This window comes from Tachysurus vachellii, chromosome 4 (genome assembly GCF_030014155.1).
Source record: "Tachysurus vachellii isolate PV-2020 chromosome 4, HZAU_Pvac_v1, whole genome shotgun sequence".
Taxonomy (NCBI): Eukaryota; Metazoa; Chordata; class Actinopteri; order Siluriformes; family Bagridae; genus Tachysurus; species Tachysurus vachellii.
The window spans coordinates 13,578,025-13,605,807 of NC_083463.1; the positions used below are offsets into that span (position 1 = coordinate 13,578,025).

General features: G+C 39.6%; 1 protein-coding gene and 1 long non-coding RNA gene across 13 annotated transcripts in view; one reads left to right on the plus strand and one right to left on the minus strand.

Annotated features, from left to right (window-relative positions):
- Positions 1-27,783, plus strand: part of szt2 (SZT2 subunit of KICSTOR complex) — an 89,276-nt gene that overhangs the window by 55,006 nt on the left and 6,487 nt on the right. For 7 of the 12 annotated variants that reach the window (XM_060867806.1, XM_060867813.1, XM_060867809.1 and 4 more), the window contains 16 exons: positions 692-819; positions 1,931-1,978; positions 3,244-3,365; positions 4,269-4,451; positions 10,592-10,856; positions 11,335-11,414; positions 15,372-15,497; positions 16,113-16,306; positions 17,143-17,248; positions 17,691-17,774; positions 17,923-17,997; positions 19,813-19,869; positions 23,612-23,825; positions 24,210-24,393; positions 25,982-26,104; positions 26,308-26,842. In XM_060867806.1, coding sequence (XP_060723789.1) covers positions 692-819; positions 1,931-1,978; positions 3,244-3,365; positions 4,269-4,451; positions 10,592-10,856; positions 11,335-11,414; positions 15,372-15,497; positions 16,113-16,306; positions 17,143-17,248; positions 17,691-17,774; positions 17,923-17,997; positions 19,813-19,869; positions 23,612-23,825; positions 24,210-24,393; positions 25,982-26,104; positions 26,308-26,842 — 2,524 coding nt within the window. The remainder of the gene's footprint in view (positions 1-691; positions 820-1,930; positions 1,979-3,243; positions 3,366-4,268; positions 4,452-10,591; positions 10,857-11,334; positions 11,415-15,371; positions 15,498-16,112; positions 16,307-17,142; positions 17,249-17,690; positions 17,775-17,922; positions 17,998-19,812; positions 19,870-23,611; positions 23,826-24,209; positions 24,394-25,981; positions 26,105-26,307; positions 26,843-27,783) is intronic. The other 5 variants (XM_060867808.1, XM_060867817.1, XM_060867815.1 and 2 more) reach the window with 3 other exon arrangements.
- Positions 10,688-17,254, minus strand: LOC132844421 (uncharacterized). Its single transcript, XR_009648343.1, has 3 exons — positions 17,134-17,254; positions 12,654-12,725; positions 10,688-10,825 (listed from the first exon to the last, which is right to left on the minus strand). It is a non-coding gene; the product is annotated as an uncharacterized LOC132844421 (long non-coding RNA).

The window sequence follows — 27,783 nt, forward strand, 5'->3', positions numbered from 1 at the left end:
TGAGGTTCAGGAACTGTCTGGGTTGGGATTCACGTTTAATAAAATAAAATATAATTCAAATAAATAAATAAATAAAAACTCTTTATTTAGATCAATAACTGATATGCTTGCACAGTATTTTGGCTAAAACAGAAGGTTATTGAGAGTATACATCACAAAGACCTGCATTCGGGCAACAAAATATGTTAAATAACAAAATACAAGCCAAACCTGGAAGTCTCTGTGTTTGTCTTTTGTTAGCAACAAGTACGCCTGAGAACTGATCTGTTTTTTCCTTTTCAAACCGGTACTGTCAGTGTTATAGATTTAACAAGCAAATATGTCTGCGTGTTAATTGATCTATAATAAATGCTTGTGTGTATACGGCATAAGTTATTATGCTAATTTAGGTTCCTGAGCACAGTATCAGCAGTCAACAGAGCTGAGAAAACCATCATGAGTTCCAAATAACAAGTTGAGAGTTTTCTTTGTATTTTCTTGGTTGGAGATCGGGAATTACAGTACAGTGTGTCAGGACAACTCGGAATCGATTCTGTTTCATGTGTATCAGCATCCGGATCTTTCGTGTTCTAGTATTATAACTATTCTATACATTCTCTTGTTTAGTACAGAGCCTTTATTTTAGTGCACACAGGATGCTGTAATGTTCCTTCATGATCTAAGGAGTCTTATTTCTTTCTGTTTCATGCAGTTCTCCTCAGGGAGACCTCTATGTCCCTCTGTCACAAGTCCAACCTGTCAGTCATCCTCCATCTGCTACAAGAAACTACATCATTGTTGGCCGCAGCTTCCAGCAGTGGCACTACAGCATGGAGCAAGGTACAAATAAACGTCCAGCTTGTCACTTGAAATTTGAGGGATTTCTCTGTTCCGGCTTCTCCAACTATTTTCCCAAAAGTGTGGTTGAGGAATGATTATATTTAATTTCCGCGAACAATGCTAATGGGACTAAATAAGGCATGGATCTTGTATCTTGGGATCTTGTAATCCTTCACCTGGCTGTATGGTGACAGGGTTTGCTTCAGTAAACAAGTAATCATGCGCTCTTCTATTGGGTGATTAGTAAATAACGAAAGTGTTACCTGACTGCTCAGTGTGCCTGCCTGTGCTTAACTGCACTTTATTTGCTCTGTTGTCCGATTTTCACTTTCCTTTATATTTTATTTAATACTCCTTTCCCTGTTTACTATCTGCTTGTGTGGTTTTCTTGCTAATTGTGTCCTCTGTGAGCAGGAATGCATAACTTTTTACAGAAACCTTCACTCTCCAGCAGGGAGGGTTTTTTTTATCCATTTAACTGCCAGTTCTCAGTAAGCAAACTTGGACCAGCACTAGTTTGATGATCCAGTGGCTCAAAATTTTGTGTAATTGTTATTCTAATAATAAAAATAGAGAACTTTTATCCAGTTAGAACTTTAGGGAAATAAGGTATAGTTGTAGGAACAGGGTCAAAAACTAGGATGTTAATGTCTGTACTTCAGGTTTTGTTGCGTAGAGTAAGGGATATTTATTTAAAATGTAAGTTCATTTTTATTAAATTAGTTTATCAGTAACCAAATTTTCAAAACTTCTAGAAGTTGCCGATTATCTGTATATTGAGGTATGACCTTTTTCCTTGACCTCATGTGATAACAATTCACATGTTATCCTAAGGGATAAATTAGGGCATTTTGAGGGAAAAAATGGAGTGTGCCGGTTTCTGGAACCAGCGCTGGCTCAGTGTCATTGGAAAATGTCTGTGTGTGTGTTTGTGTGTGTTTGTGTGTGTTTGTGTTTATGCATATGCATGTGTTAGTCCTATACTAAGCTACTAAGTAAGAATGTGGGCACTTGAATGAATGTGTGTTTGTGTGTCTGTGTGTATATATAACGTTAGCAATGTGTGTAGAGTTGCCATGCAGAGTGTGTGCTTATTTCTGTTTGCCCACAGAAGAGAGTTCAGATGAGGAAAACCCTGCAGGGCTTAGTAGGTTTACACGTAAGTATGGCACATGTGTAGAGCCAGTGTAGGCATCAACATTGACGCCATGCCTGGCAACACACACACACACACATACACACACAGCTATACAATAATACATACAAGGAAGCAGCTCTTGGATAAAATCAAGATATATGTCTTTATATACAGTACATATGGTCTGCTATCAAGAGCTGTGTTTATTATCATTTATCAAACTCTCACTTCTCCAGTTGTATTTCTCCACTAACTATTCTTCACTAATATAAGGGTCCTAACGTGATATATGACATAATGACATTTCCAGATTCCTTAGTAGACGTTCGATAAACGTTGTTAGCAGGGGAAAATGGAGATAAAATACACTGTTATGTTTGTGTAACCTTCCATCAAAATGCAAAAATGACAGATAAATTATACACAGAGAAGTTTAAAAGAGCAAAAAACTTGTTTTGATTGAAAGTGACATAAAAATAAGAATTTATTTAATGAAGGGATTGTACTAATATCCTGTGCACTATATGACCGTGGACCTGAATTTCTAAGATTAACTTACATGACATGACATTACTTGCAGGTTGTACTGATGTAACAGCAGTGTGTGGGTACAGATGGGTGTAAGAACTAAACTTATATGAAAGATGATGTCAGCAAATGAGAAAAATATTAAAAAGCCATTACCACTGGGATGACATTTTTGATGAGTCTTTAAACAATGAATAGAATATTTCAGTTTGATAACGGATGAAATATAACCAGTTGTGTATAGTGAACTCAGATATAACACAATAATAAAAATAAAAACAGAATAATTACAGATTGATATTTTGAGCATATCGTGCAGCTCTGGCCTTTAGGGTCTAGCTATAAAATGTATTGGTGAAAAGGTAATAAAAGTGTAAAGTGTGCCTGTGAGATCAAGGCTGTGTTTCCTCAAACACAAACAGTGGTGTGTGGGCTTAGACAGAACCGCAGAGCTCCTTCTTTACGTGGACAATTTGAAGATTATTTCTGATTTGATCTCAGCAGTAATAAGCTCTACATATCGTCCTCTCCTCAGCACACTGCTCTTTTAATCACACACACTCGGGGCATATGATTGGGGGATTTATGTACAATGTTGTATAATCTCTTCTCTTCTCCACCCATTTCTATCTTGCTCTCTCTCTCTCTCTCTCTCTCTCTCTGTGTGTCTCTTACTCTCTCTCTCTCTCTCTCTCTCTCTCTCTCTCTTTCTCCGTCTCGCTCTCTTTCTCTGTGTGTCTCTTTCTTTCTCTCTCTAGCTCATAAAGGGCTACAGAGGTTTGACGCATTGGAGCACAGTGATTGGCTGAGTCCTGGTCAAGCCTGGAAGGGTGTGGCTCCCCGCCAGAGGTTCCTGCACATGTGCATAGTGGATAAGAAGGTGAGGGATAAGTGAAAAAGAAGGTCACTTTGCTCAGTACCTGTAGCCTGGAGCTACTGTTTAAGGTGCTGTACAGTCCATGTTAAACAGCATCAGTGTATAGCAGTGATACAGCAATAACATACCACAGAACTGTTCAGCCTGTCTTTTCTATAACAACTCTTAATGCCAGCTGCAAGGCAAGTCAAAGGCATTGTTATATCTATAGTAATAACTAACTCAAAGGCTAATCATAATATCTTAAAGTGCAAATTAGAGTAAGGACATAACAAACAGGACAACAGGAAACTCTTCAGGACAAATGACTTTCAGGTTGCTCAGTAAAATGACTGGTGCTTTTTTTGCCTTACTTGTCTTTAATGTCTGGGTTGGGAATGACTTTCACTGTGCTGTAATGTACATGTGACAAATAAAGGCTTCTTCTTTATTCAGAATTAAATCTAACTCTACAGGATGTGGTACTCAGGTAAATTAAGAGCCAAACTTAATCTAATGTAAATGTGTGTCATTTATAAAAAGGCATCAAATTCACAGTTTATCATGTGTTGTTACCATAAGATTAAATTATGTGACCCTTTAGATTAAAATCCTGCATGGATTCATACAAATCCACACACACAATGTAACAGGTTGTAGGTAAGGCTTAATAAATGCTTTATTAAACATGTCTGTGTTAAGTACATTAGTGTTAATACGTTTGTGTACTTTCTCTCGCGTTTCTCTCCATTTCTCTTGCTTTCTCTCTCTCTTTTTTGCTCTCTCTCTTTCTCTCTCTCTGTCTCTCTCTCTCTCTTTCTTTCTCTCTCGCTCTCTGTCTCTTTTTCTCTCTCTCTTTCTGTCTCTCACTCACTCATTTTCTCTCTCTCTCTCTTTCTCTCTCTATCTTTCTCTCTCTGGCTGTAGTTGAGTGTGTATGTCTATAACTGGTCAGTGGATGTTGGTGCGTCTCTGAGTCGTGACCTGGTGAGACTGGTGCAGTGGCAGAACGCTCGAGCTCACACCATAAACTGCCTCCTTAGCCAGAAAATGGGTCTCTTTCACCATTACTGCTTTGCTGACACACCTACACACGAGGACCTGAAACAGGTTGGTGTTCTACACACTTCTAAGTAATATAAGTTAAAAAAGAACTTTTTCCTCACCAAAAAAAATAAAAGTGGTGTGTTTTATTAAGGATTACACAACTACACAACCAGTGCTCCATGTGTTAAATCCTTATTTAAATACAATTAAAATCCATGTACAATTTAGTTGTCCTTTTATCTGACAACTTGTTTAAGTGTCATGAAATCATTCCTTTTGCTTCAAAAAAAGAATGGACTTAATGGCATTTCTGTTAGAACTCATTAAAACTCTACTCTTGTACTGTATCTTGTATCTGTATCTGTATCTTGTCCTCTGTAGCTCTTCAACCGTGATGATCAAAGAAGAGCTCTATACATAAATATTGTTTTAGTGTGTGTGAGTGTGTGAGTGTGTGTGTGTGTGAGTGTGTGAGTGACATTGCATATTAAGCTATATTAGTGTGTCCTGATACTGAACTCTGGCAGTGCCTGAGGCTGGCTGACATTAGTGTATTGGACAGCTGTCATCTCTGCGGGGGTTTCCAGACTCAAAAGCATCACACACCAGGAGCTTACCTTAACACCACATCCTCACCCAGTGGAGTGTTGTACCAAGGCGTGTTGTTTACTTCTTTATGAATATGCCTTGAACTTGTTTACACAACTCAGGAAGGCTGTGCAGGAATAGACCTGGTGGCATCTGCCACTGTGTCCTTTTTTTATTCAGATTTTATTTTTTTATCGATTGAGATGTCGGGTGTTTCTGAAGATTGTGCTTCAGATGACATGGTGTATTTTTATGCTTGGAAACAGATCGTTGGTATGGTTTCATGCTCAAGTCCATACTTTACACTCATACTCTTTCTCTCTCTCTTTTTCACACACACACACACACACACACACACACACACACACACACACACACACACACACACAGTCAGCTAGAGCAACCTGAAAATATATTGTGCTATTTTTATGGATGTGTACAACGTGAATAGGTGAGTTATTTTTTACTGTACATTAAGAACAAATTTGATTTGCACTAAATGATAACATTTTCCTGTACTCAATGCTGCACCCCAGTTGAAAACAAGTCCAGCCACCAAAGAGTTAACTCAATGCTGGTCCCAAACCCAGATAAAAAAAAAAAAATGGGAGGGTTGCATCAGGAAGGGTTTTCTGCATAAAACTTGTGCAAATCAAATATGCTGACCAGATGATTCGCTGTGGCGACTCAGAACAGGGAGCAGCCAAATGAACAACAACAACAATAATATCTTTCTATAAATGAATTGCGAACACATTTAGTCAATATTTATTCAATCTTATTTGCTTGCTCCTAATATTTTTTTTACCTCTGTATGTAGATCTGTGGAAGCTGAAGTCTTACATATGAGTCAGCCACCAGTATTTTTTCCCCCCAAAAGTGGAAATTCTAAACTCAAACTAGTGTATCCAAGCTTTTTCTGGTAGTGTGTATAAAACTAAATTAACAATTATAAAACAGTTTTTACAGACATATTATTTTGATAATTGCAGCAAATCTTGGATGAAAAAAACCCCCCAAAAAAACCTTTCAGAGCTGGCCTGCAGTATGGCCTGGCTATATATTCTCTCATATGAGATCTTCTTGCTTAACTTGGATTTGACTTTCTCTCTGTGAAAGATCTGAAATTCTGCAACTGTTCCCTGTCTCGTCTACTGTTAATAACTGTTAATATCTTATCATAGATTTAGTTCCTAGAAGTTGGTACTGATCCTCAGGGTTATTATGTCCACAAATTTGCCTTGTCTCAATTGATTTTGCAGTGAAACGTACTGTAAGCCTTTTGTTTAAAGTTTCAGTTTTCTGTTCCCTCATGTACACATTCATATTATGTGCAAATATAGTGGCTGATAACTACAAAACTGTCTAGAAATATGTTTCATGGGTTTGGAGATAAGTGAATGCAGAAGTATAATCCAGGCATAACACTTGCTTTGATTGCAAAATACTAAGTCAAACTTTGTGCAGCATGTTAGAGTCCCACCTCTGCCGTTTGTGCATTGTCAGTTTGCATTGTCTCTCTGTGCTTCAGGGGTTTACTCTGGGTACTCTGATTTTCTACGCTGTCCAAAGACATGCATTGTAGGCTGATTACATCTCCAAACTGTCCATAGTGTTTGAATAGGGGTGTGTGTGTGTGTGTGCTGTTGTGCCATGTGATGGGTTGGTACCCCAGCCAGGGTGTTCCCTGCCATGTGCCCAGGGTCTCCTAGGATAGACACCAGGTCCCCTGGTGACCCTGTGTAGGACATGCGAGATGGGGACTGATTTTGTTCTACCCCAGACAAGTCCAACCCTCAATCTACCAAAAACACCCAGCCTCAGAAAACCACAAACATGAATACAACCATTCTTGTTAATCTGTATTGGGTCTTATTGGGTAAGTTGTTAAGCTTAGTCATGTTGGATGGAAGATACGCACTTAGCCTGGATGCCGGGATACTTTTTTTAACCAAACTCTGGATTTGTTCTATCAGAAGGTGAAGCTTTTTCACCTTGAATGTGATTGATGTGCTGTGTGTATTGGAGCATGTGAATTGGATGTAGTGTAGCGTCTGATATACTACTCTGTGTCCTTTGATAGGGAATGCTGACCTAGTTTAGTGCTCTTATCTCTGTTTGTCATCCCTCACTGCACTTCCTGTACTGCATCTTCTGTTCTTCACTCCTCTTTTTATGCCTTGTTTTTGTAACCTGTCCCAGTCAGCTTCCTGTTGATTCTGCTTTGTTTGCTAGGCTTTTGTGTCTCAGATAGGATCACACCATCTCCTCACATGCAACGTTTTCTTTGTGTTCTTTATTTGTTTCTCAGGCAAACCTTCTTGTTTGTTTATCCATTATCCTGTGCACTCTTGATGTAATATGAGTACTGTGAATAGTTAAATATGTGAATATGTGGTTCTAAAGGTCCAACCATTGCCTCTTAATTATTGCTAGAGCTGTACATGATAGACATGGGACATATAGCTTCTGTATATTTTTATAACTGTGGTATCGTGTCATCGACGTTCTGCTGGAGGGTCTTAATGTGGGTGTGTCCATGTCAGGAGGTGTGTCCATGCTTGGAAGACATTCATTCATTCATTTTCTACCGCTTATCCGAACTACCTCGGGTCACGGGGAGCCTGTGCCTATCTCAGGCGTCATAGGGCATCAAGGCAGGGTACACCCTGGACGGAGTGCCAACCCATCGCAGGGCACACACACTCTCATTCACTCACGCAATCACACACTAGGGACAATTTTCCAGAGATGCCAATCAACCTCCCATGCATGTCTTTGGACTGGGGGAGGAAACCGGAGTACCCGGAGGAAACCCCCGAGGCACGGGGAGAACATGCAAACTCCACATACACAAGGTGGAGGTGGGAATCGAACCCCTAACCCTGGAGGTGTGAGGCGAACGTGCTAACCACTAAGCCACCGTGCCCGCTTGGAAGACATATACATTTAAATTGTATTTAAAGTAGGATGCCCAGTGTGCATCCAAATGAACAAGATTTATGTAGGGATAATCTACAACTAGGTGTGCATTACGCTATTTTAAGTCCCTGATGCAAAGACTCCGCATAGTGCAATAATAGTGTCATTGATGTTTCCAGTGCAAAATGTGACTGAAAGAATAGAGTAAAAAATAATGGATAATTTTATTATTAATTTTCGGTATGGGTCATTAGATCTATAATTTCACTCTAGATCAAACACAGAGATAAAGTAGTGCCATACGATTACATTTATATGAATGAATTAATAATTATATGAGAGTGAGAGTGAGAGAGAGAGAGAGAGAGAGAGAGAGAGATTGTGAATTAAATGCATCCAGGTCATGTCTCTTATATCTAATACTGAAGCTGAGAGCTGAGTAAGTTTTATTAGGAAATGTTTACTGTAGCTGTACGTTAATATGGTACAGGAAAAATCTGTGCATTCATCAGACTGTATATACACCGTCCAGCCAATCAGAATGGAATATTCAGCCAGACCTTACTATAATGTTCAGTATAATTAGTAATGTTTGGTAAGACATGATTTAGAGTTCTAGTATTTTCTTCATTAAGCCTTTTTTTGGACTTGTTTAAATTACAAACGTCTATAAAGTCACTGCTACAGCACTGTGTCTATATATTTGAACTTGACCATCCACTTTTCTCAACAGAGTAAAATAAATACTACATAAATGTTCTTAGTCTTGAGGCTGTTGTATTGATTTTTTATGCCACTCTTCTCTAATCAGCTCTGGTGAACTGAAAAACTGAGCGAATATTGGACCATTCAACAAAGTAAGAAAAGCACAGAACTTTTTGAATTATGATTTTTCTTCCTTGCCAGTAGTTCCACTTGTTTAATCGTTCTTCCGCTAACGAGTGGCGACAGAAGGCAGAGCCAGAGCTGCGGAAAATTTACCCTCATCGCCAATCATCTGTCAAACTCCCAGGAGGAAGCGTTTAGGCACCAGTGCCCCTAATTAGCCCATTACATCTACACATGGGCACTCTGGGGCATCTGTGGTGCCCCTATCCAACTCTCCTTCAAACCCTGACCCCCTCCGAAGCTTTTAAGTCACCCTGCAGTGCTTTAGCAACTGTCCCGAACACTAAATTGCCCAAAAGTTTCTGAAAAAAGTGGCACGGCATCCTATTAGCAGTAAGAGCCTGGAGCTCTCTGTGTTCATGCCTGAAGTGTATAATCTCCTTTCTAAAGCTTCTGTGTCTTTATTTGACCATGTTGGCTCAACCTATTCACTGATTTGACACCAGTGATTGTGTGTGGTTTCTCTCAACTGACTAATAATTAAAAAGACCAATAGTGAATACTTAACTTATTTTGAATTATATGCAACCCTGGATATTAGTTTGCAGTTTGGCATCCAACCGACAGACAGTCGTCTTTAGTTGATCACTACATGACAGATATCAGAATATCAACATACTGTGAGCGTAAACCTGGTATTATCACCAGAGCTTGTGAACTGATGGAATGGCTTGTTTAAATGACAATGAGATCAGTTTATTCTTGTTGCATCACTATTGTTCAGTATTGTTCAGTGGCACTGGACAGTAGTGGTGAGAAATGTTAGTACAAATGAAACAAATTATACATCTCCCAAATTACTAAGCGATAAACAGATAAGGCTAGTTGCTATATTTCTCTCTGTCTCACTCTCAAATTGCAAAATGTTCAAAGGAGCTCAAAAAACTTCCTTTGTCTTTGGCTGCTGAAGGGTTAACAGAGAAAAGCCATGGGTTTCACTGATGCTCTTTGAAAGAAAGACTTCAATCATGGACATAAAAGGGAGAAGCAGTATACTGTAGGAAGACTGAAGCAAATATTCCTCGGGGTTTCTTCGAGCTTTCTATTAAGAGGACAGCTGCACTTTTAAAATACTCTGCTCAATTTGCATTTCTTATATAATTCATTCTGTTGGGTGACTCATGTGATCAGATTTCTTTATTTACATGGATTTATTCTTCCCTCGCTATACTTGGCTGGCTAGTTTGACAAGATTTCAGAATAAATAGGTCTTTGCACATAAAGGAAGCTGTACAAATAAGATCTGCAGATCTGGAACAGCACTCGTTCAGTATGTCTTTGTCTTGTACTGGAGCAGTAGGTAAAAATACTGATCCATAACACTTACTAAGTTACTATAAACTACCATTATATAATGCATTGTTTTACATAATACTACAGTGCTGATAAATTCTCAAATCTAATTGGCCAAAATGTGTCCATTTTCTACGAAATGACAACTTTTTTCATTGTTATTGTTTCTACAATAACAGCTCATTTACAAGGCCATGTAGTTTGGATGCTCCACATAATTCACAATGAAATAAATGAATGGAAATTGGGCAAAATGAAAACACACAAAAAAAATGACAGTGTTTGTATTTATTATTTTGTATTGTATTTGTCAAAGCATGAACAGCTGCATTAATTGATGCTGAGGTTTACGGTTTGTTCATGTTCTGTATTCAACATTCTGTATAATTTTTTCTTCAGGTGAGGACAAAGAAAAAAGACACGGTGCTTGTAGTGGAAGTGCTGGTTATACGGGACTGTACTGTTGTATTTATACTGACTTTTTGCTGCTTCCTTCATTTCCTCACTCTTAGCAGGAGTCAAACCCGTTCCTCAGCTCCACGATGGAGGCAGATGCCCTGCTGAGAAGTCCTGTACCGCCAGTGCCCAGTAAGGACGCAGGACGTTTGAGTAATTCGGGACGTGGCTTGCCCCATCTGCCCTTTCCTGCTGAGCTTGTGCCCTTTGACGAAGCTCTCAGAGACGTGAGCGCCGGCCGTTTGCCAAATCAGGATGGAGCCGACATTGTGGCACGCTATGGGGCACAGCTGCTGGAAGTGAAAGCAACAGAGCGCAGAGGTGAGACACTGATGTGACACAGAATAATACATTACCACTTATAAGATGTACATTAATGCAGAACTCACACAAAAACATGTTTTTGTTCACAAATAAAACATTTTCTGTGGGAGTAAAAAAAGGCTTATATTTTATCATTTTATGCAAATCTTTTATGAAATTGAAACAACAGTCTAGATGATTGTCAGTGACCACCAGATTATATAATGCAGGTTCCATTCTGCCCTATTTTGGTTCATATGCATGTCACTTTCAGCATATATATGAGTTGGTTAAGATCATTGTTTTCAGCAGAGATAAATCAGTCAGGAGTCTGTGTGAAATGTATTTGATGTGTGTGTGTGTGTATATATATATATGTATATATATATATATATATATATATGTGTATATACGTGTGTGTGTATATATACACGTATGTGTATATATATATATATCATTGTTATATATTATTGTTATATAACATTATAATTTTCAGAGCTGGAGAAGCAGATGAAGATTGAGAACCTGTTTGTGACATGGCAGCAGAGATCGGCTCAGTCCAACATGCCCATTTCTGTAAGTGCACTTCTGAGATCACTCACTCTTTCTGTTTGGCTGAGTGGCTCCTGTTGGCTACAGGTCTCCAAACCCTTACCTGTCAAGCCGTCATGTAGCAAACTGCACTTTACACAATTCATGTTGTCAAGAGAATCAACCTGCTACTAGAGGACTGCAAAGCTGGAAGAGCATCGTCGGTATGTGTGCATGTGTGTGTATGCGTTAAGCTATTTCTACATCACACTTTGATCTTTGTGCAGTGTCTCATTGCATGCACCTTCCTGCTGTTCTAAACTCACACAACCATGTCTCTTGTTCTGTCACATATAAACAGCCATACATGCACAGTCATCTGTGTGGCAGTTTAATCGGACAGTGGCAGTAGTCTGTCAGTGCATGCTGCAGCATTATGAGCAGAGTTTCTCATGCCGTGTGAGAGTGTGTGTGTGAGAGAGTGTGTGTGAGAGTGTGTGTGTGAGAGTGTGTGTGTGAGAGAGTGTGTGTGAGAGAGTGCGTGTGAGAGAGTGTGTGTGAGAGAGTGTGTGAGAGAGAGTGTGTGAGAGAGTGTGTGTGAGAGAGTGTGTGAGAGAGAGTGTGTGAGTGAGAGAGTGTGTGAGTGAGAGAGCGTGTGTCTGTGAGAGAGCGTGTGTCTGTGAGAGAGCGTGTGTCTGTGAGAGAGCGTGTGTCTGTGAGAGAGCGTGTGTCTGTGTGAGAGCGTGTGTGTGTGAGAGCGTGTGTGTGTGAGAGCGAGTGTGTGTGAGAGCGAGTGTGTGTGAGAGCGAGTGTGTGTGTGAGAGAGAGAGTGTGTGTGTGAGAGAGTGTGTGTGTGAGAGAGTGTGTGTGTGAGAGAGTGTGTGTGTGAGAGAGTGTGTGTGTGAGAGAGTGTGTGTGTGTGAGAGAGTGTGTGTGTGAGAGCGAGTGTGTGTGTGAGAGAGTGTGTGTGAGAGAGAGTGTGCGTTTGTGTGTACTGTGCTTTTCTGTAGGATCAGTACAACAGTGATAGCTGGGCTTCAACACACTACACTCTAGGCTTGTTGGCCCCAGGGTTCCTGTCATTCAGTCATTATCTGTCCCCTTTTTCTGTGCCTGTGGGTCATGAGCAGTAGTGTTACTGAGACAGATCTTGCATTATTACATATCTCTGTCAGAGCAGTGACACTGACATACAGAATCAGGCTCTGGAACACTATCCATCACCTGACTCTTCCACACACTCACTTCTGCCATGTCTCATTAACACGACTGACAAGTCTGCACCTTTATACAGTGTTGGCACAGGGATTGTGCATCAGACCGCAGCCCAAACTTGCTTTTGTGAAAGTGCAGGATCTGTATAAAGAGAAAAAAGGCAAAGTGTCAGAATGAACCTTAAAAAGTTCTTAATAGTATTTTCACCTGTCCATGGTTCTCAGACCTTGGTGCAATAGATGAAAACCGAGTGATGTCGCTGAACATTTTCTAGACAAAGAAAAACACAAAAATGGATTCAGCTTGCTCATTTGGAAATGGGAATTGTTTGACATCCTGCCTGATCTTTTTTTTAAATCAAATCAGAATTCTGAGCTGTAAATGAAGGCATTAACATGCACACCACATACTGGGAGGCAGTAGAAAGTTTCAGCAGAACTGCCAAAGCTACTTGCCTTTTAGCCTACTCAGACTTTACTGTTTATGTAACATGCTGAGATTTTTTTTTTTGGCTGGGCAGTAGATGGCCACTAAACAGTGACATTTCTCCCAATGTTGTTATTTCATGCAGCTGAATGCTGGAACAATACCAATGATAGACTAAAAATGTCCATGATTTCTGTGGATAGCAGATTTTTACTATTTATGATCGATACAGGAAGATATCGTCCCATCCGGCTTGGACACGCTCTCCACTTTCTAGTTTTTACCCGAGTCAGCATATCAACTTTCAATTTTTGAGTCAAGTCGAGGGTGTTCAAGCGGATAAAATACAAAAATGTGTCTGGGGTCTTCTGAACTGGAACTGAGAACCACTGCTGCAACTCATCTTACAGCTCTGGGAAATGATAAGAAGATTTACTTTGATTTCTTTCAGAGCTCATTGTATTTAGATGCCATTACATTGCCAGAGCCTGTTTAGAGCAAAGATATGGAGTGGAAGGGCTTTTTTTTTCCCAACTGTAGAATGTCATAGTTGTTTTTGCAGATCTTTCTGTTTTACTACTTGTAAAAACTCTATTGCTGGTGTGGCTTTAGGGAACCAGTAAGCCTTCTTTAATAACCGTCCCTCATTTTGTCCAGTTTAAGAGCTGAGCCATTATGCAATCAGATATTGGAGTTCCATAATGCATGGCATAAAAACAAAGTTTGCTGGCTGAAAACTGTCTCTTTAGTGGTGGAATGGTTCCAGAGCTCAAATGTATGTCCATTATGTCAGGTTCTTCTATTTATTTATTCATTTTTTTTAAAACCTGGACTACTTCCACCTAACAATTTCAGAATGCAATTGGCCAAAAAGCCCAAAACATGCACTTTTCTGATTCTAAAGGCGCCCTGGAAAATGTTATTTATTTAAGGTGATAAAGCTTTAAAAAGGAGCCCAGGAGATTTGCACACTCCATCAATCTATGGCACTTTGGAGCAATCACAAATTTAAAAGGAAAAAAACCTGATAATGAAATTAGCAAATCCCAAGTAACTCTTAAGAAACTGGCACCTTGATGTATTAATTAAACCCAGTGCCAATTTGGTCCATACCAGCTTACATTTATGCTTAGCCAATTGGCAGGGCTCAAAATACTTAATTCCCTGTAGTGTGTAATTAAGTAACACTGGACCTGTTCGCTTTAGTTGGCAACCAGACATTGAAAAGCTGTCTCCACAGGAAAGGTACAAAACCCCTTAGGGGGACTTTTATTCTTTATAGAGAGGAAACCACTCATGTCTCAGGCTTGATCATTAGTCTTGCTCATAATGGTCCATATTTCAGCAGGCCACATCAAATTTTAACGTATAGTTAAAAGTATAATATCAAGGTATACTCCAAAACTGCTATTCGGTCAGCTTGATGTGTCAACTCTGAGAGTGACTGGAATGGAAAAGCCACAGTTTCTAGCTGATTTTCATGAAGTCTGTGCCTTTATATTTCACCACTGCCCAGTAGGGATGCAGGAGTTTATCTCTCTTCTCTCTTTTTTCAAGTAACATCTGTGTTTAGAGTGTGATGGATGTTTTTCCAGACACAATAAGACATACAATAAGCAGACACCTGACCCTCAACAGCAGTTTTTTCGAATTTAAAGTGTTATCTTCTCAATAACTAAATAGCTAGAATTCTCAATAACTATTAGCTTTTTTGAAATTGACTTTAAAATCTCCTCAGAAATGTGCCATTTGGCTAGCATTGGCATTGGAGTCTCTTAACATTTATTAAATAATAAAGCTTACCAGGTTAGATTATATTGACCAGCTGGATAGCATAAGCAGTAAACATTTAGGCTAATCATGTAAATTTTATTTAAAACCTTCTCATAACTTTTGTCAGATTAGCATTTATTAGTCAGGCAGTTAAGTTATCATCAGCAGTGAAGTCTATTAAAAAAAAATCTTTTTTAAGGTTCATTTTGATAGTCCTTTAGCTACCATTAGCAGTGGATAATGTTAGCATTTTAACTATGGCCTTAAGATTTTCTGTCAAGTTTGCTTTTGTTAGAAAGTAGTTTGTCATTAGCAAACAATTTTTTTTCTTCTTTTTTTTTTTGTAATTAAAAATGAGTCATTAATTTGTGATGTTTAGACATTCTTGTTTGTACAGTGTTTGTTCCTGTGGAGGCTGTAACGATGTCAGTCAAGGATGTGGCATACCACACTGTCATTTCTCACTTCTATTTGATGGAAAATGTTCAGTTTATTATTTATGCTGTAAATTATGGCTCTACAAATAAATCGGGGTATGATATCTGTGTGTGTGTGTGTGTGTGTGTCTGTATGTGTGTGTGTGTGTAGGCTACAGATCTGGATGCTCTGAAGCAGTCGTCCCGGTTGGTTCATTACTGCGCGACTCCTCTGCTTTTTGACCAGATCTTCAGAAAACAGATTCAAGATGAGCTCAGAGTACAGCCACAAATGAAGGTCTTTCTCTCATTTTCTCCCTCGCATGCTGTGTTTCGTTCTTCCCTTGTACTTCGGCTGGGCTGGATAATTAGTTTTGATTTATTCTGACTGTTGTCATGTACTACTTCTTACTTTATGTCCTCTGACTGTCTCATACCTTTTCTTTTCTTTTTCTCGCCCTCTTTCGTCTTTTCCCTTATCGTTCTCTTCATTTCCTTTATATGCCTAAGCTATAAACCAACCATGCCATTTTTTTAACCCATTTTTCTCTTTGCTTTGCTTTCTTTGTATTTCTTAAATACTTTCTCAACTTGAAGCTTTGAAGTTTTCTCAGAGTTTGAAGCTTTCTATCCCTTTCTCTCCCTTCTTGGTTTCCTTTTCATATTCTTGACACTCTTCTCCATTTGTCTGTCTCATAACTTTTTTTTAACAGCCTGGGTGTTTTCCTAGTATTGTGGTAATGCCTATCACTAGTAACATTTATGGTAACAAACGCTTACCTCTCTCTCTCTCTCTCTCTCTCTCTCTCTCTCTCTCTCTCTCTCTCTCTCTCTCACACTCTCTCACTCTCTCTCTTTCACTCTTTCTCTGTCTCTCTCTGTCTGTCTGTCTTTGCCTTGTTCTCTCTCTCAGAAGCGTCATCGCTCTGATGACTCAGCAGCTTCAGGTCGAGACCGGAGTCACAGTACAGACTCGGCCGAGCTGCTTCCTGTCCGCTGTAAAGAGGAGCAGGAGATCTGCAGCGCTTTTATGCAGCAGTATGTTCAGTACCTACAGAGCCTAGGCTTCATTCTAGTGCAGGTCCGACCCCCATCACCTGCACGCAGGTATACTCGCGCACACACACACACAATATACACTAACTCTGATGTCAATATCACACACTTTATACTTTTATACTTCAAGCAGCACCTGAGCTACACACTTCAGTTGTGTTCATTACCTAATTCACTACGGTGTTCATCACCTCACACACCACACTCACTCAGATAGGTATCTGCTTAATTCCTGTACTCAGTGAGCTTTTAACTGAACTATTAAACATCACTCTAATCTATAAGTGTTTTTATATGAATTTGAGTGAGCAGGTTACATAAAAAGCTAAAACTGTTAATTGGGATTAAATCATGTCAAATATGAATTATATAAAACCTTTCCATGAACGTACAACTAAGTTGATTTTATTTGCAAACAATGATGCATGGTGACAAAAAGCAAAAAATGTCGGTCTGCTGTGCTTACTGAGAGCTTTAGCTTTTAAGCAGATCAGCATCTTTTAAGCAAGTCTTCAGTATGATCATTTTTAAGCCTCAAGTACTTTAGACACTTATATCTCACAGATCAGGAGATTCCATGAGACTGTTACCACAGAGACTATGCCTCGTTTCCTGAGATTTATAGCACTGAGACCCACTTCTTCTGTCTCTCTTGCAGCAGAGAGATGATGGCTCTTTCTTAATATGAATATAATTCAGTCATTAAGAGTTGAGCTCTAGTTCAACAAAGAGTAAATCTTGTTTTTACTGTGATTTCCAAAAGGTATAATGGTATAACAGGTTTGTGCGAGATTGAGTGTGACTGTGTGTGTGTCTCACACACACACACACACACACACTCATCTCTCTTCCACTCTTTGTCTTTCTCTCTGTCTCACCCTCTGCAGTATTGCTCGTGCACGGGCGGCCTTGCTGAGCTCTCTGTCCACAGAGGGCAGGTCCTCTTTTTCTTCTTTTTCCTACAACAAACAAAAGAGTGAAGAAAGTCCAAAGGTACACACACACCTGTAGCATTAAACACATCTGTCTCCTCGCTTTCACAACCATACTGTCATGTGGCAGACGTTTGTGGAGCATCCAAAAAAACGAACCGGTCTAAAAGCAGCTATAAAATAACCGCTAGTCAAGTCTCTTACATATCTACTGTAATTTACTGCCACAGTTCACTTTCGTACAATGCTGGTTCTTTTCAGTATTACAGTACTGTAAAACATTAACACTACATGTTATTCCACACTTACCAAATTATGTCTGCTTGTATTGTGTAGTATATTATGTATTATTGTTCATTCATACTGTATATTTATTTTGGTAGTTGTGTGCTGAATTTACCCAATATGCTGCAATCATATAATGAGCTTAAATTTTGCGGTGATATTAAGTGTGTGTGTGTGTGCATATGTGTGTGCGTGTGTGTATTGTGTGTGTATTTCAGCAAAGCAGTGGATCCGGCACTACGACATACCACCTACAGAGAGCACTACCTGGTGGCGTCATGCTGATGGAACTGGCATTTCAAGTATGTTCTTCCCACGTTTCCACCTAAGTGTCATAAAACAATGTTTGATGCCTCAGAATATTTTATGGAAGAAAATAATGAATTTTTTTATGGAGTTGTGGTGATCGGTGCTGGCATAGTGTGAGATAAATCTTTCTCTCTCTTACAGGGATTTTACTTCTGTGTGAAGCAGTATGCCTTAGAGTGCTCACGGATTCCCATGGGCCAGACAGTTAATTCCCAGGTAAGTCTGCATTTTTGCAGAAGAAAAAAGTGTTTATGTATTGTCTGTGTGAGTGTGTGTGTGTGTGTCTCTATTCTTTTCTTTTCGTTTTTTTTTTTTTTTAAATCACTCAAGATCAGGCAATTAATATCAGGAGATACAACTACCTATGCTAGCCAAGGGTCAGTAGTCATCATACTCTCTCTCTCTCTTTCTTTCTTTCTTTCTTTCTTTCTTTCTCTGTCTCTCTCTCTTTCGCTCTTATTCTATCGCTACCTCCCTTGTCCTTCAATGGTGTGTTAGATTTGGAGTGGGTCCAGCTCGACTCTAGATGAGGACTAATTAAGTGTAAGTGTTTGTAAATGGGTTTCATGTTTACCAAGAGTCTCCAGATGTCACTCAATGGGAGGTGCCATACAATCACAGCTGCTCAAAGCAAACAATTAAGTCGTTACAGTATGCAATTGTTTTGCGTTTTTCACCGGAGCTGGAGCAACTGAAAGAAAAAAGCTTCTGCGAGTTTTGGGTCAGCATATTCAGGTTTAATGGGTTAGTGGGGCGATGAACCAGATGCTGAAACAAGCTAATGGGGCAATAATTATCAGTATTAGTAATAATTACCAGGATCTTCTGTAATTTTGAATATATGCTTTGTTAGTTCTGTGTCATTTATATCAATGTACTCAGAAAAAAGCTCATTCAGCAAATGACAATCTTAGCAGTAATTACAGATGATATTAGCTGTTTTATACCACAAAACAATTGTTCTTTTGTAGTGTTGGTGTTTTCAGTATCGAGGCTGAAATTACATTTCAGATGTGTTTACATAATACTATATTTTCTGGTCTAAAAAACATGATTTTGCCTTCTAGCTTGTACTGTGACATTATTTGAAACATTTCATTAGTTTATTGTTGCAATCTGAATGAATATGAACATTGGGAGCTGGCTGAGATGTGAATTTGTAAAAGGGTTGCCATGTTTTACTCTTAGGCCTTTTTTAGCAATTTAGCAGCGATTATAAACAAGATTTGAAAAAAATATCATGGCATGAAAAGCTGTCAGAGATTTATTCAATGTGATTTGATTTGAAATAGTTATTAACCTTGTATTTAGAAAAATAGAAGTAAAGTATTGCTTCGATTTAGTACATATTTAAAAAGTATTTGATTTAGTTATTCAGCTAGAGAACTGTTCGATTATCATAAATACTAGACCTTAAAAGAAAATAGCTCTTGCGCTTCAGCATCAACCTGAATATACAAATATATTTTCATAGATTTTCTCCTCTTTAAAAAAAAGCTTTTTTGTAGCACATTTAAAGTTTGGATTTTATTTTTTACTGCTGTAGTAACTATTACACCATTGCATAATCAAAGCCCCGGCTAATATATTGAGAAAATAAGTGAAGTTCATGTTTCACAACCTGAGTTCTGTTAGATGTTCTGAGCCCTTGTACACTCATAGTAGTGCAGAAGACACTACGACAGCTTCCACGTGGAGTGTGTGTGTGTCTGTGAATGTGAAATGTAACTTCTTCACATGTTTCACAAGACTTGTTGGTCTTTGTGTACTCTGTGCCCTTTCTATTGATTGTTTCTGTACACTGAGTGGGTGTGGATGTGTGTGTGTGGATGTGTGTGTGTGGATGTGTGTGTGGGTATGTGTGTGGGTATGTGTGTGTGTGTGAATTTATGCGTCCGTGTGTGTGTGTGTCTGTGCGTGTGTGTGCGCTTGAGTGTGTGTATGTGTGCGTGTGTGTGTGTATGTGTGTGTATGTGTGTGTATGTGTGTGTATGTGTGTGTGTGTGTCACCTCATCCTCTTTCTCCATCAGGAGCCATCCCCTCGTAGCAAGCTGTTTCCCAAGGCCTCCTCAGACTCAGACTATGTGGTATGTCCCAGAATCCTCAGGCTTGCGCCCTTACACCAATCAGGCTTTAGTTCTTTCCCCCTCATTCTCCTTGCACCTGCAGCCTCGCCCCTTTCCCCCTATTTGCAATTTTCAAAGAGAATGGGATGACTTCTGTTCATTTTCTGTTGACTGTCTGTTGCACGACTCTGTTGCCATTTCAGGTTTCACTTCGCTCATGTTCTCTTCATCAATGCTATGTGGTAGATTTGGTGGGATTCTCCAAGGGAACAGTGTGGCTTTTTTCTGCAGACAAACAAATGAAATGTTCTAACAAACACTTCTGTTTCCTGCTAAAATGATTCAGTACGACAGCTTGCATATAAATTCTGCTTTGTCTCGATTCAGATGTTACTATTATTGTCAATAAAAATGAGAAACGGAAAGGGTTTATTAATAATGATATCTATTTATAGCCTTGTGGAGGAGTTGGAGCTGTATGGCCAAAAGTAGACACCTGACCATTACACCTGTATGTCATTTTTCCCAAAATGTTACCACAGATTTTAAAACACACAATTGATTATGATATCTTTATGTATTTTAGCAGTAGGAAAAAATCTGACTCAAGGTTAAAATTGCAAAAGATCAACTAAATCAAGATTGGGATGTTCAAATATCACATGCGCCTCTGATGGTCAGGTGCCCACAAGCTTATGGCAATAGACTGTAGTGTAGGGAGGGGAGCTGATGATGATGATGATGATGATGATGATGATGATATATCTACAGATCTTAGCAATTCATTTACCCTATAGTGTGGCAGCTGAAACAACATGAAAGCTTGAAATAAGCTTAAGGGTAAGTTGGTTTAGCCGAGATTTGTGATGTAGTATGTTTATTATTTAATGTAGAAGTTAGCATTTATCACATCACTGAGGTCTTGTTTTTTCCTGAGCATAACTTAAAAAAGTAGTTTACTTATTTGTTGGTGTTGTCACAGTCAGTGCAGTAACGGTTTGTTCTTTTTGCTTTTTTCTGCATATATCACCCCTCACCCCTGGGCTCAGATTCCCAACCCTGGGCCCAGGTGCCCACCCCGGGCTCAAATTTTCACTCCTGGGCTCAGATGCCCACTCCTGGGCCCGGATGCCCACCCCTGGGCTCAGAATCTTACTCCTGGGCTCAGATTCTCACCCCTGGGCTCAGAATCTTACTCCTGGGCTCAGATTCTCACCCCTGGGCTCAGATTCCCACCCCTGGGCTCAGACGTCCACCCCTGGGCCCAGATTCCCACCCCTGGACTCAGATTCCCACCCCTGGGCTCAGATTTTCACACCCGGGCTCAGGTACCCACCACTGGGCTCATATGCCCATCACTGACTAATTTCACTTTGATTGACAGGATCATGAGTATATGAGCTGTGCACAGTTGTTTAGCAGTTAGCACGTTTGCCTCACACTTCAGGGTTTGGGGTTTCATTTCCTGCCCTGCATGCACAGAGTCTGCATGTGATCCCTGTGCTTCAGGGGTTTCCTACAGGTGCTCCAGATTCTATGCCTCAGCACTGAAAGGTGTGTGTGAGATTTTGCCTTGTAACAGACTGGCACCTTGTCTAGGGTGTCCCCTGCCTTCTTCCCTGAGTCTCTCTGAAGTCAATCACTTAAAATGACTGCAGCCAATTTGAACACAGTCTGTATCTATAGGCACATTCACTATAAACAAATAACGTATCGGTACGGTGCAGTGATTAGACTCTGAATGTGATTTATTTTAGATTTGTTAGCTTATTAACTCTGCTGACTTTATGTTACACATATGGGATACAAATACAAGAAAGATAGCATTTATCTGGTTTGGAGATTCAGGAGAATGTGTTTTTCTTCCACTTTTTTCAGCTCATTGACCATAAGAGCTACCACTTTTCTCATTCTGTAATTCTTTGCTAAATTCCATGACATGAGCAGTTAAGAACTTTTCTGGCCATAGAATATTGTAAAAATACAAGCTGCTGCTATTTCTGTGAATGTCAACATATGCCACCCGTGTCTGGGTGATTCAGTTTAACTGCAATGAATGGAAGTTGAACAGTTTCAGCCATTCATGCACTCTGATTAACTTTAAATGCTTACCTACACAAGCAGATGAGAAACATTGTTATCCTTCATTAGTATTCCATTTGAAGTGGGTAAGAAGTGGACCACCAGTTGGACTACAAAACACCGCTCTCAAGCATGCACACACATACACACGTATACACAAACAAGAGTTGAAAGGTTCAGCTGTGTTAACATAATAGCTGTTTCTCTGGCTTTTTGATTTGATAAGACCTATTTGCATTTTTTCCCAGCTAACGGTCAAGATGAAAGCGTAGTCAGAAACCGTGCTTAGCCCCCCCATACCTTTCCACCGTGCTTTAACTACTCCCGGTTGTTTCCTCTCTGCAGTCATTTGCATTTCCGATTAATGCCTTTGTAAGCCAGTCTTTGATGGTGGGTTTAATTAAATAAGGCACGATTATTGAGCTGATATCACAAAGGCTTACAAAAGAGTTTCACACAGGCTGGTTTGGCAGCAGTGGCGAGGCTGTTAGCATGCAAAATGTAGCGTGCTGGATATTGGATGCTGGAGGAAAATTGTGTGTTTTAGTGTGGTGAGAGCAATTTAGAGTCGGTCAGAGGCTTTCTGAGTCACTGCATAAACAATAGTCTTATAAGGTAAGAGCTGGTGGTACAGGTGAGAGAGATGAAAAGGTAAACTGTAATGTTCACCTCAAGACGTTTTCTTGACCTAACAATATTTTGGCTGCTAAAAGTTTGCACCTTATTAATAATAATAATAATAATAATAATAATAATAATAATAATAATAATAACCTACCCATGGAAAAACGTTAGACAGTAAAGGTGCCTGCTGGTACGACTGGTTGATTTGCGGGGGAAAAACTGTTGTAAATTTTTATCATGGTGTAGAATTTCATTAAAAAAAACAGGTTTTAAAGAATACATATTTACATAATGCAGATTGATTTTTAGAATTATATATTATATGAGCTGAGGAGGATCTGCCCTTAGTTATTTATTTTGTTTATATCGCCTAAGGCTTATCAAGAAAAAGGAAGTAGTATTTATCTCTGTTTGTTGGATAGAAGAAAAATACTCCGCTGATCATTCACTCGTCTCTCAGAACTTCTGAAGAATAAAGATGTCTACATATAAATTTATTCCCAGTACATAAATGTTACGTGTAATAAATATGTTTAAAGCGTGTGGGAACTTCTTGTAGATTGCTATAAAAACCACCCAGGATGATGTTCAGTGTTCAAAGCTCCGTCAAATCCAGACTGAATAACCGGTGACTGTACTGTGACATTTTATGTTGACGATGATCTGTTTATACATGCATCTCTATTTTAAAGGCCATGTTATGAGCTTTCTCAATCATAATGCATGTGCATGTGTGATGCGTGCCGTGTCCAAAGTAGAATTTCTTCTTCTGCTGTTTGGTCTCTGGGGCACAGAAAACCCTGCAGTGTAGTGCTGGCAGAACAACTTTATGTATAAACTGCACATTGGTAGAAGACTCAACAAGGCTTTCATTAATCAGCGTGTTCTCCTTAACGTGCATTGCTTAAGTTGGTAGCGGTGCTGAAGAAATTTTGTTTTTTTCAAATCTGGTTAATCAAATAATCAGAGTTCCAGTCAGCAGAATAATTGTTTGTTAACATATTTATATGGCCCTAAATGGAAACGGTATATCTGTATCTGTGTGTGTGCCTTATAGCTGTCCATGCTGTTCACCGAGGAGTGCGATAAGGTGCGAGACCTGATGCATGTGCACTCATTTAGCTATGATTTCCACCTGCGTGTGGTGCACCAGTACCTGCTAGGCTGTCACATGACCCTGAGGCAAGGCTATCAGCTAAACAGTTTCCTGGAGGACTTCATTTCCCATCATCCGGACATCCCCAAGTTTGGCCGCAACCACGTCTTCCAGGGTGAGTGTGTCTGGAAGAGACTGTCTAGACTCTCTTGTCTAATGAATATGAAAAGCCATATTTAAAGGTCCTATTACACCTAAAGTATGTTGAAGTTAATTGTGAGTAGCAGAGTGAAATAATTGTGAGTAGCAGAGTGAAATGGCTGGTGTTTTGTAAATTTGAATAAAAAAGATAGATAATGAAAGTTCCAGTACCTTTGACTTTGCTCTTCCTGGGACTGATATACGATCTTTGTAAAACGGCAAAACATTTTAAACCAAACATTATTAATCAAACACGGCTTAGTTGATGAACTTTTTTTTTTTTTTTTGCCAAAGCCTACATTTTTTTTCTCGTCATTGGATCATCATTTTCAGCTTGATTTGGTGCTTTTGTGTGCAGGAAACTTTTCCATGTCAACGGGAATGATAACCGCTCACCAGCTGTATAATTACATCACCGATCACGCCGGCACGTACGGCATGAAGCCCCTCCGCATGTCCAAGACTGCAGCGAACATCGAGAACAAGAAGGGAATGCCAAGTGCGGACTTACACGAGTACGCGCTAGTGGCTCTGTGGAACAGGTACAACTCGCCTGTTTCTCACAAAAGCTCTGTGAAAATTCAGAGAACTTACAGTAAAATACATTTAAAAAATGGGGATTCAAACTGGGAGAGTAACAACATGAACATGCTTATATACTGTACCTAAAGCGTATTAAAAAAAACAATTACTGTATTGATAAATGCTGAGGTTAAAAAAAAAAAGAGCACAATCCGAGTCTCTACTTTCTTCATTTCCTCATCTTTCGTGTATATGTTATGCTCTGGGCAGTAAGCTGGTGCACATTTCCTTAGATTAGTAAAAATTAGCTATTAAAATAATTGTACCTTCAGTCTGGCATCTCTGTTCCGGTCAGAGCCAGGTTACAGTGGACTGAGATTCTGGCTGCAGCGTGGCGATGACTGACAGTCGGTTTAAACTGCTCCAGAGGCAGCTGTGAGTGTCTGATAAAGCTGCTTGGCTTGAAGCTGATTGGCTGCTAATACAGATGCCAGAATATTTCATCTAAAACTGCCAAGTGTTGAATCATATGAAAACAAAGTCTGTTGCTTGTGAACATTAAAAAAAAGTGTTGCTTCTCATTTGACTAGCTTGAGTTAGTTTAGCATTTTATGTCATATTTTGATCAGGATTCAAGGTGCTTGAATTTAGCTTTCTATAATATAAGTACTGGAAAACCTTTTTATATCAAAGCTCTGTTTCCCAGAGGCCAAAAACAAGTCTTATTCGAGCTTGTTTTTTGTGCTCGTGTTCAGCATTACATTTCTTTGTCATGTCACACTTCACAGTGGTGATTAATGGCTCATATAAAAGTAGACACTGAATTGAATTGAAGAATTTGTAGTTTTTCATAAGCATTTCTGTTATTATCTAGTTTACACAGGAAAATCTTTTCTATAAATGTATTTCCCTATGTGTTTTTTCCCCACACAAATGTTTATATCAAGTTTACATGGTTTATCAAACCCATTTCTGCTCTCCTGAGATGAACAAATGCTTGATATCTCAGCAGAGGTAGAAACATCTCACACTGAACGCTAACGCTGTCCTGGTTCATTTTATATTAGACTTGCAGCAATAAAATAATTCATTTGCTTGATGATAATTGTAAATATTAGACGATTTGATTTCCATTCGGTGTGTGGAACAGAAAGCCAGTGTCCTGGTAAAAAGGGTTCAATCAAAGAAATGATTAATTACACAAAATACAGGTTTCTCTGTGCAACACTGTGACTATTGGATAAAACTCATCATCAGCATGCACTAGCCATTCTCTGTTAGCTAACATTAACTAAAGCTTTCTCCTGAGGAGAAATAAAACGCCTCCTGTAGCGGCCCTGGTAGAATCAAATGAGCGAGTAATCAGCGTGTCATTTGTTTACAACCTTTTTATTTTTTTCAGAATCACATTTTAACCCACTGGGTGTTTGAAATCCAGCCAACCTCTGCACGGTCAAAAACACTTTGAATATGAAACTGCTCTCAGGAAACCAGTTTTGTGTTGGAACTGAGCGTGTGCAGTAGAAACTGGGTTTTGTCCTGTGTTTTGTTTTGTCAGTGTCTTTTGTAACTGACTAACAGCTGTAGGTTTGTTCTGTCCTTTATAAGCTCTGGCACCTATAAGGACCTGGAGGGGCTGCAACACCACGACGACTTTGATGTCTCTCTGCTCGTGTGTCACGACGCGGCTCCATTCGAGGAACAGTCTGAGGGGGAAAGACACCTGCTGAGGTAAACACGGCCGAGAGAAGGAGCTGAGAAAGCTAAACTAAACAGAAGCAAAGGACATGTGGGCTCAGTATTATTCTGTATAACGAGACAAATTTTAGATTCTGTGTATATATAAAAAAATAGCAGCAGTTTTTGTTTCTTTCTTGTTTCCTTCCTTTCTTCCTTCCTTTTTTTCACCTTCCTTTCCTTCCTTTACCTTCCAGGTTACGCTATTACGTGATCATGACCAGTCAGAGAGAACTGTTCCCTCGGCTCACAGCCGACATGCGCCGTTTTAAGAAGCTCCCTCAGATCTACCGTGACCCCAGTGACCCCAGCACACGTGGCCATATCGAGAGAACAGAGCCAGGCATCATGGAAGGGTGGAAATCTGAACATGACCTCTGGGAGGAAACAGCCATAGCCTTGACCCCTGAGCCTGATCTTGAGCTTGTCCCTGAACCTGGAGAACACCCATCAGGAGCTGAGAGCGAGGAGGATCATTCAGACTTCCCAGACTCATCGTCCCCTCTCTTTCCACTCCTGAACAGCGAGGTGATTTTGGCACGGAAGCAGATCCAGAGCAGTGTGACGGAAGCTATGGCTCACTGCCGGAGGGATAACTTGTGGCGGAGACTCTTCCATGGAGAGCACGCCGCCCACGACAAACTCAAACTCAGCAAGCTGGCCTTCGCTGAGCTGGAGGAGCTGCTGGATTCAGTGCAGAGCCGATCTATAGGAGAGATCGACCCTCAGCTGGTAAACACACACACGCATTTTAAAAACCTTTCCCTGGTGGAAAGACAAGTCAAATTATATAATATTACTTAATACACAAGGACACACAGTGTTATTGATGTTAAACAGAACCCTGGGGCCAGCTGTTCCTCTCCACAAACTAGCTGAAGTCTGCAAGTCTGCTCTGAATGCTGAGGTAGCTGACCTGAATACTTTAGACAAGCTTATTGAACCGTGTCCTCATTCATATGTGGACGTTGTTTGGCTAAAGTTATTATTAAAGTGGAGCAATAGATGCTGGTATATATTCCTGTTCTCAGCTGTCTGTCATTAGCTATAACGTGGGTCCTTGCTGTAAGTGTTTAGTTAGTGAAGACCGTGAATTTGACAGTACAGGATATTAAATTAAGTTAATGTCATTTGCATGACAAATGCATCTGGTATTTAATACAGTTTATTGAAGGACCATATGTAAGCTTCATGAAGAGTGTGCTAAGTCTTATAAATGGAAAAAGTTGTTTACACACACACACACACACACACACACACAAAATGGACCTCAGTTATCAGTCTTCTAGTAGATTTGGTTACACCAAAACGATGCTTACTACCAAAGCGTGTTCATGGCACAGCAGATTTCCATTAATCATAAAACTTTATAAAGGGCAACACTTTCTGCGTGTTGTAAAAAAATGGCATAATGACACCTGAATAGTATGTGTGCCCCCTAAGCATAGCATGTCTTAAATCATTCTGTTCTGCAGCTCAGCCTCTACAGCCTGTCTGCTAGCGCCGATACTGCTTTTCCTAATTGAACAGCGAGTCTTATTTGTCTTGGTATATAGATTTTTTTTATCAATCCTTCGGAGTTTTAAAAAATTGTCATTAAATCATTTTGTAATTAAAATCAATATGCTGTTTAAAATTGACAGCGTGATCTGTCATTGCAGTAACTCGTGCTT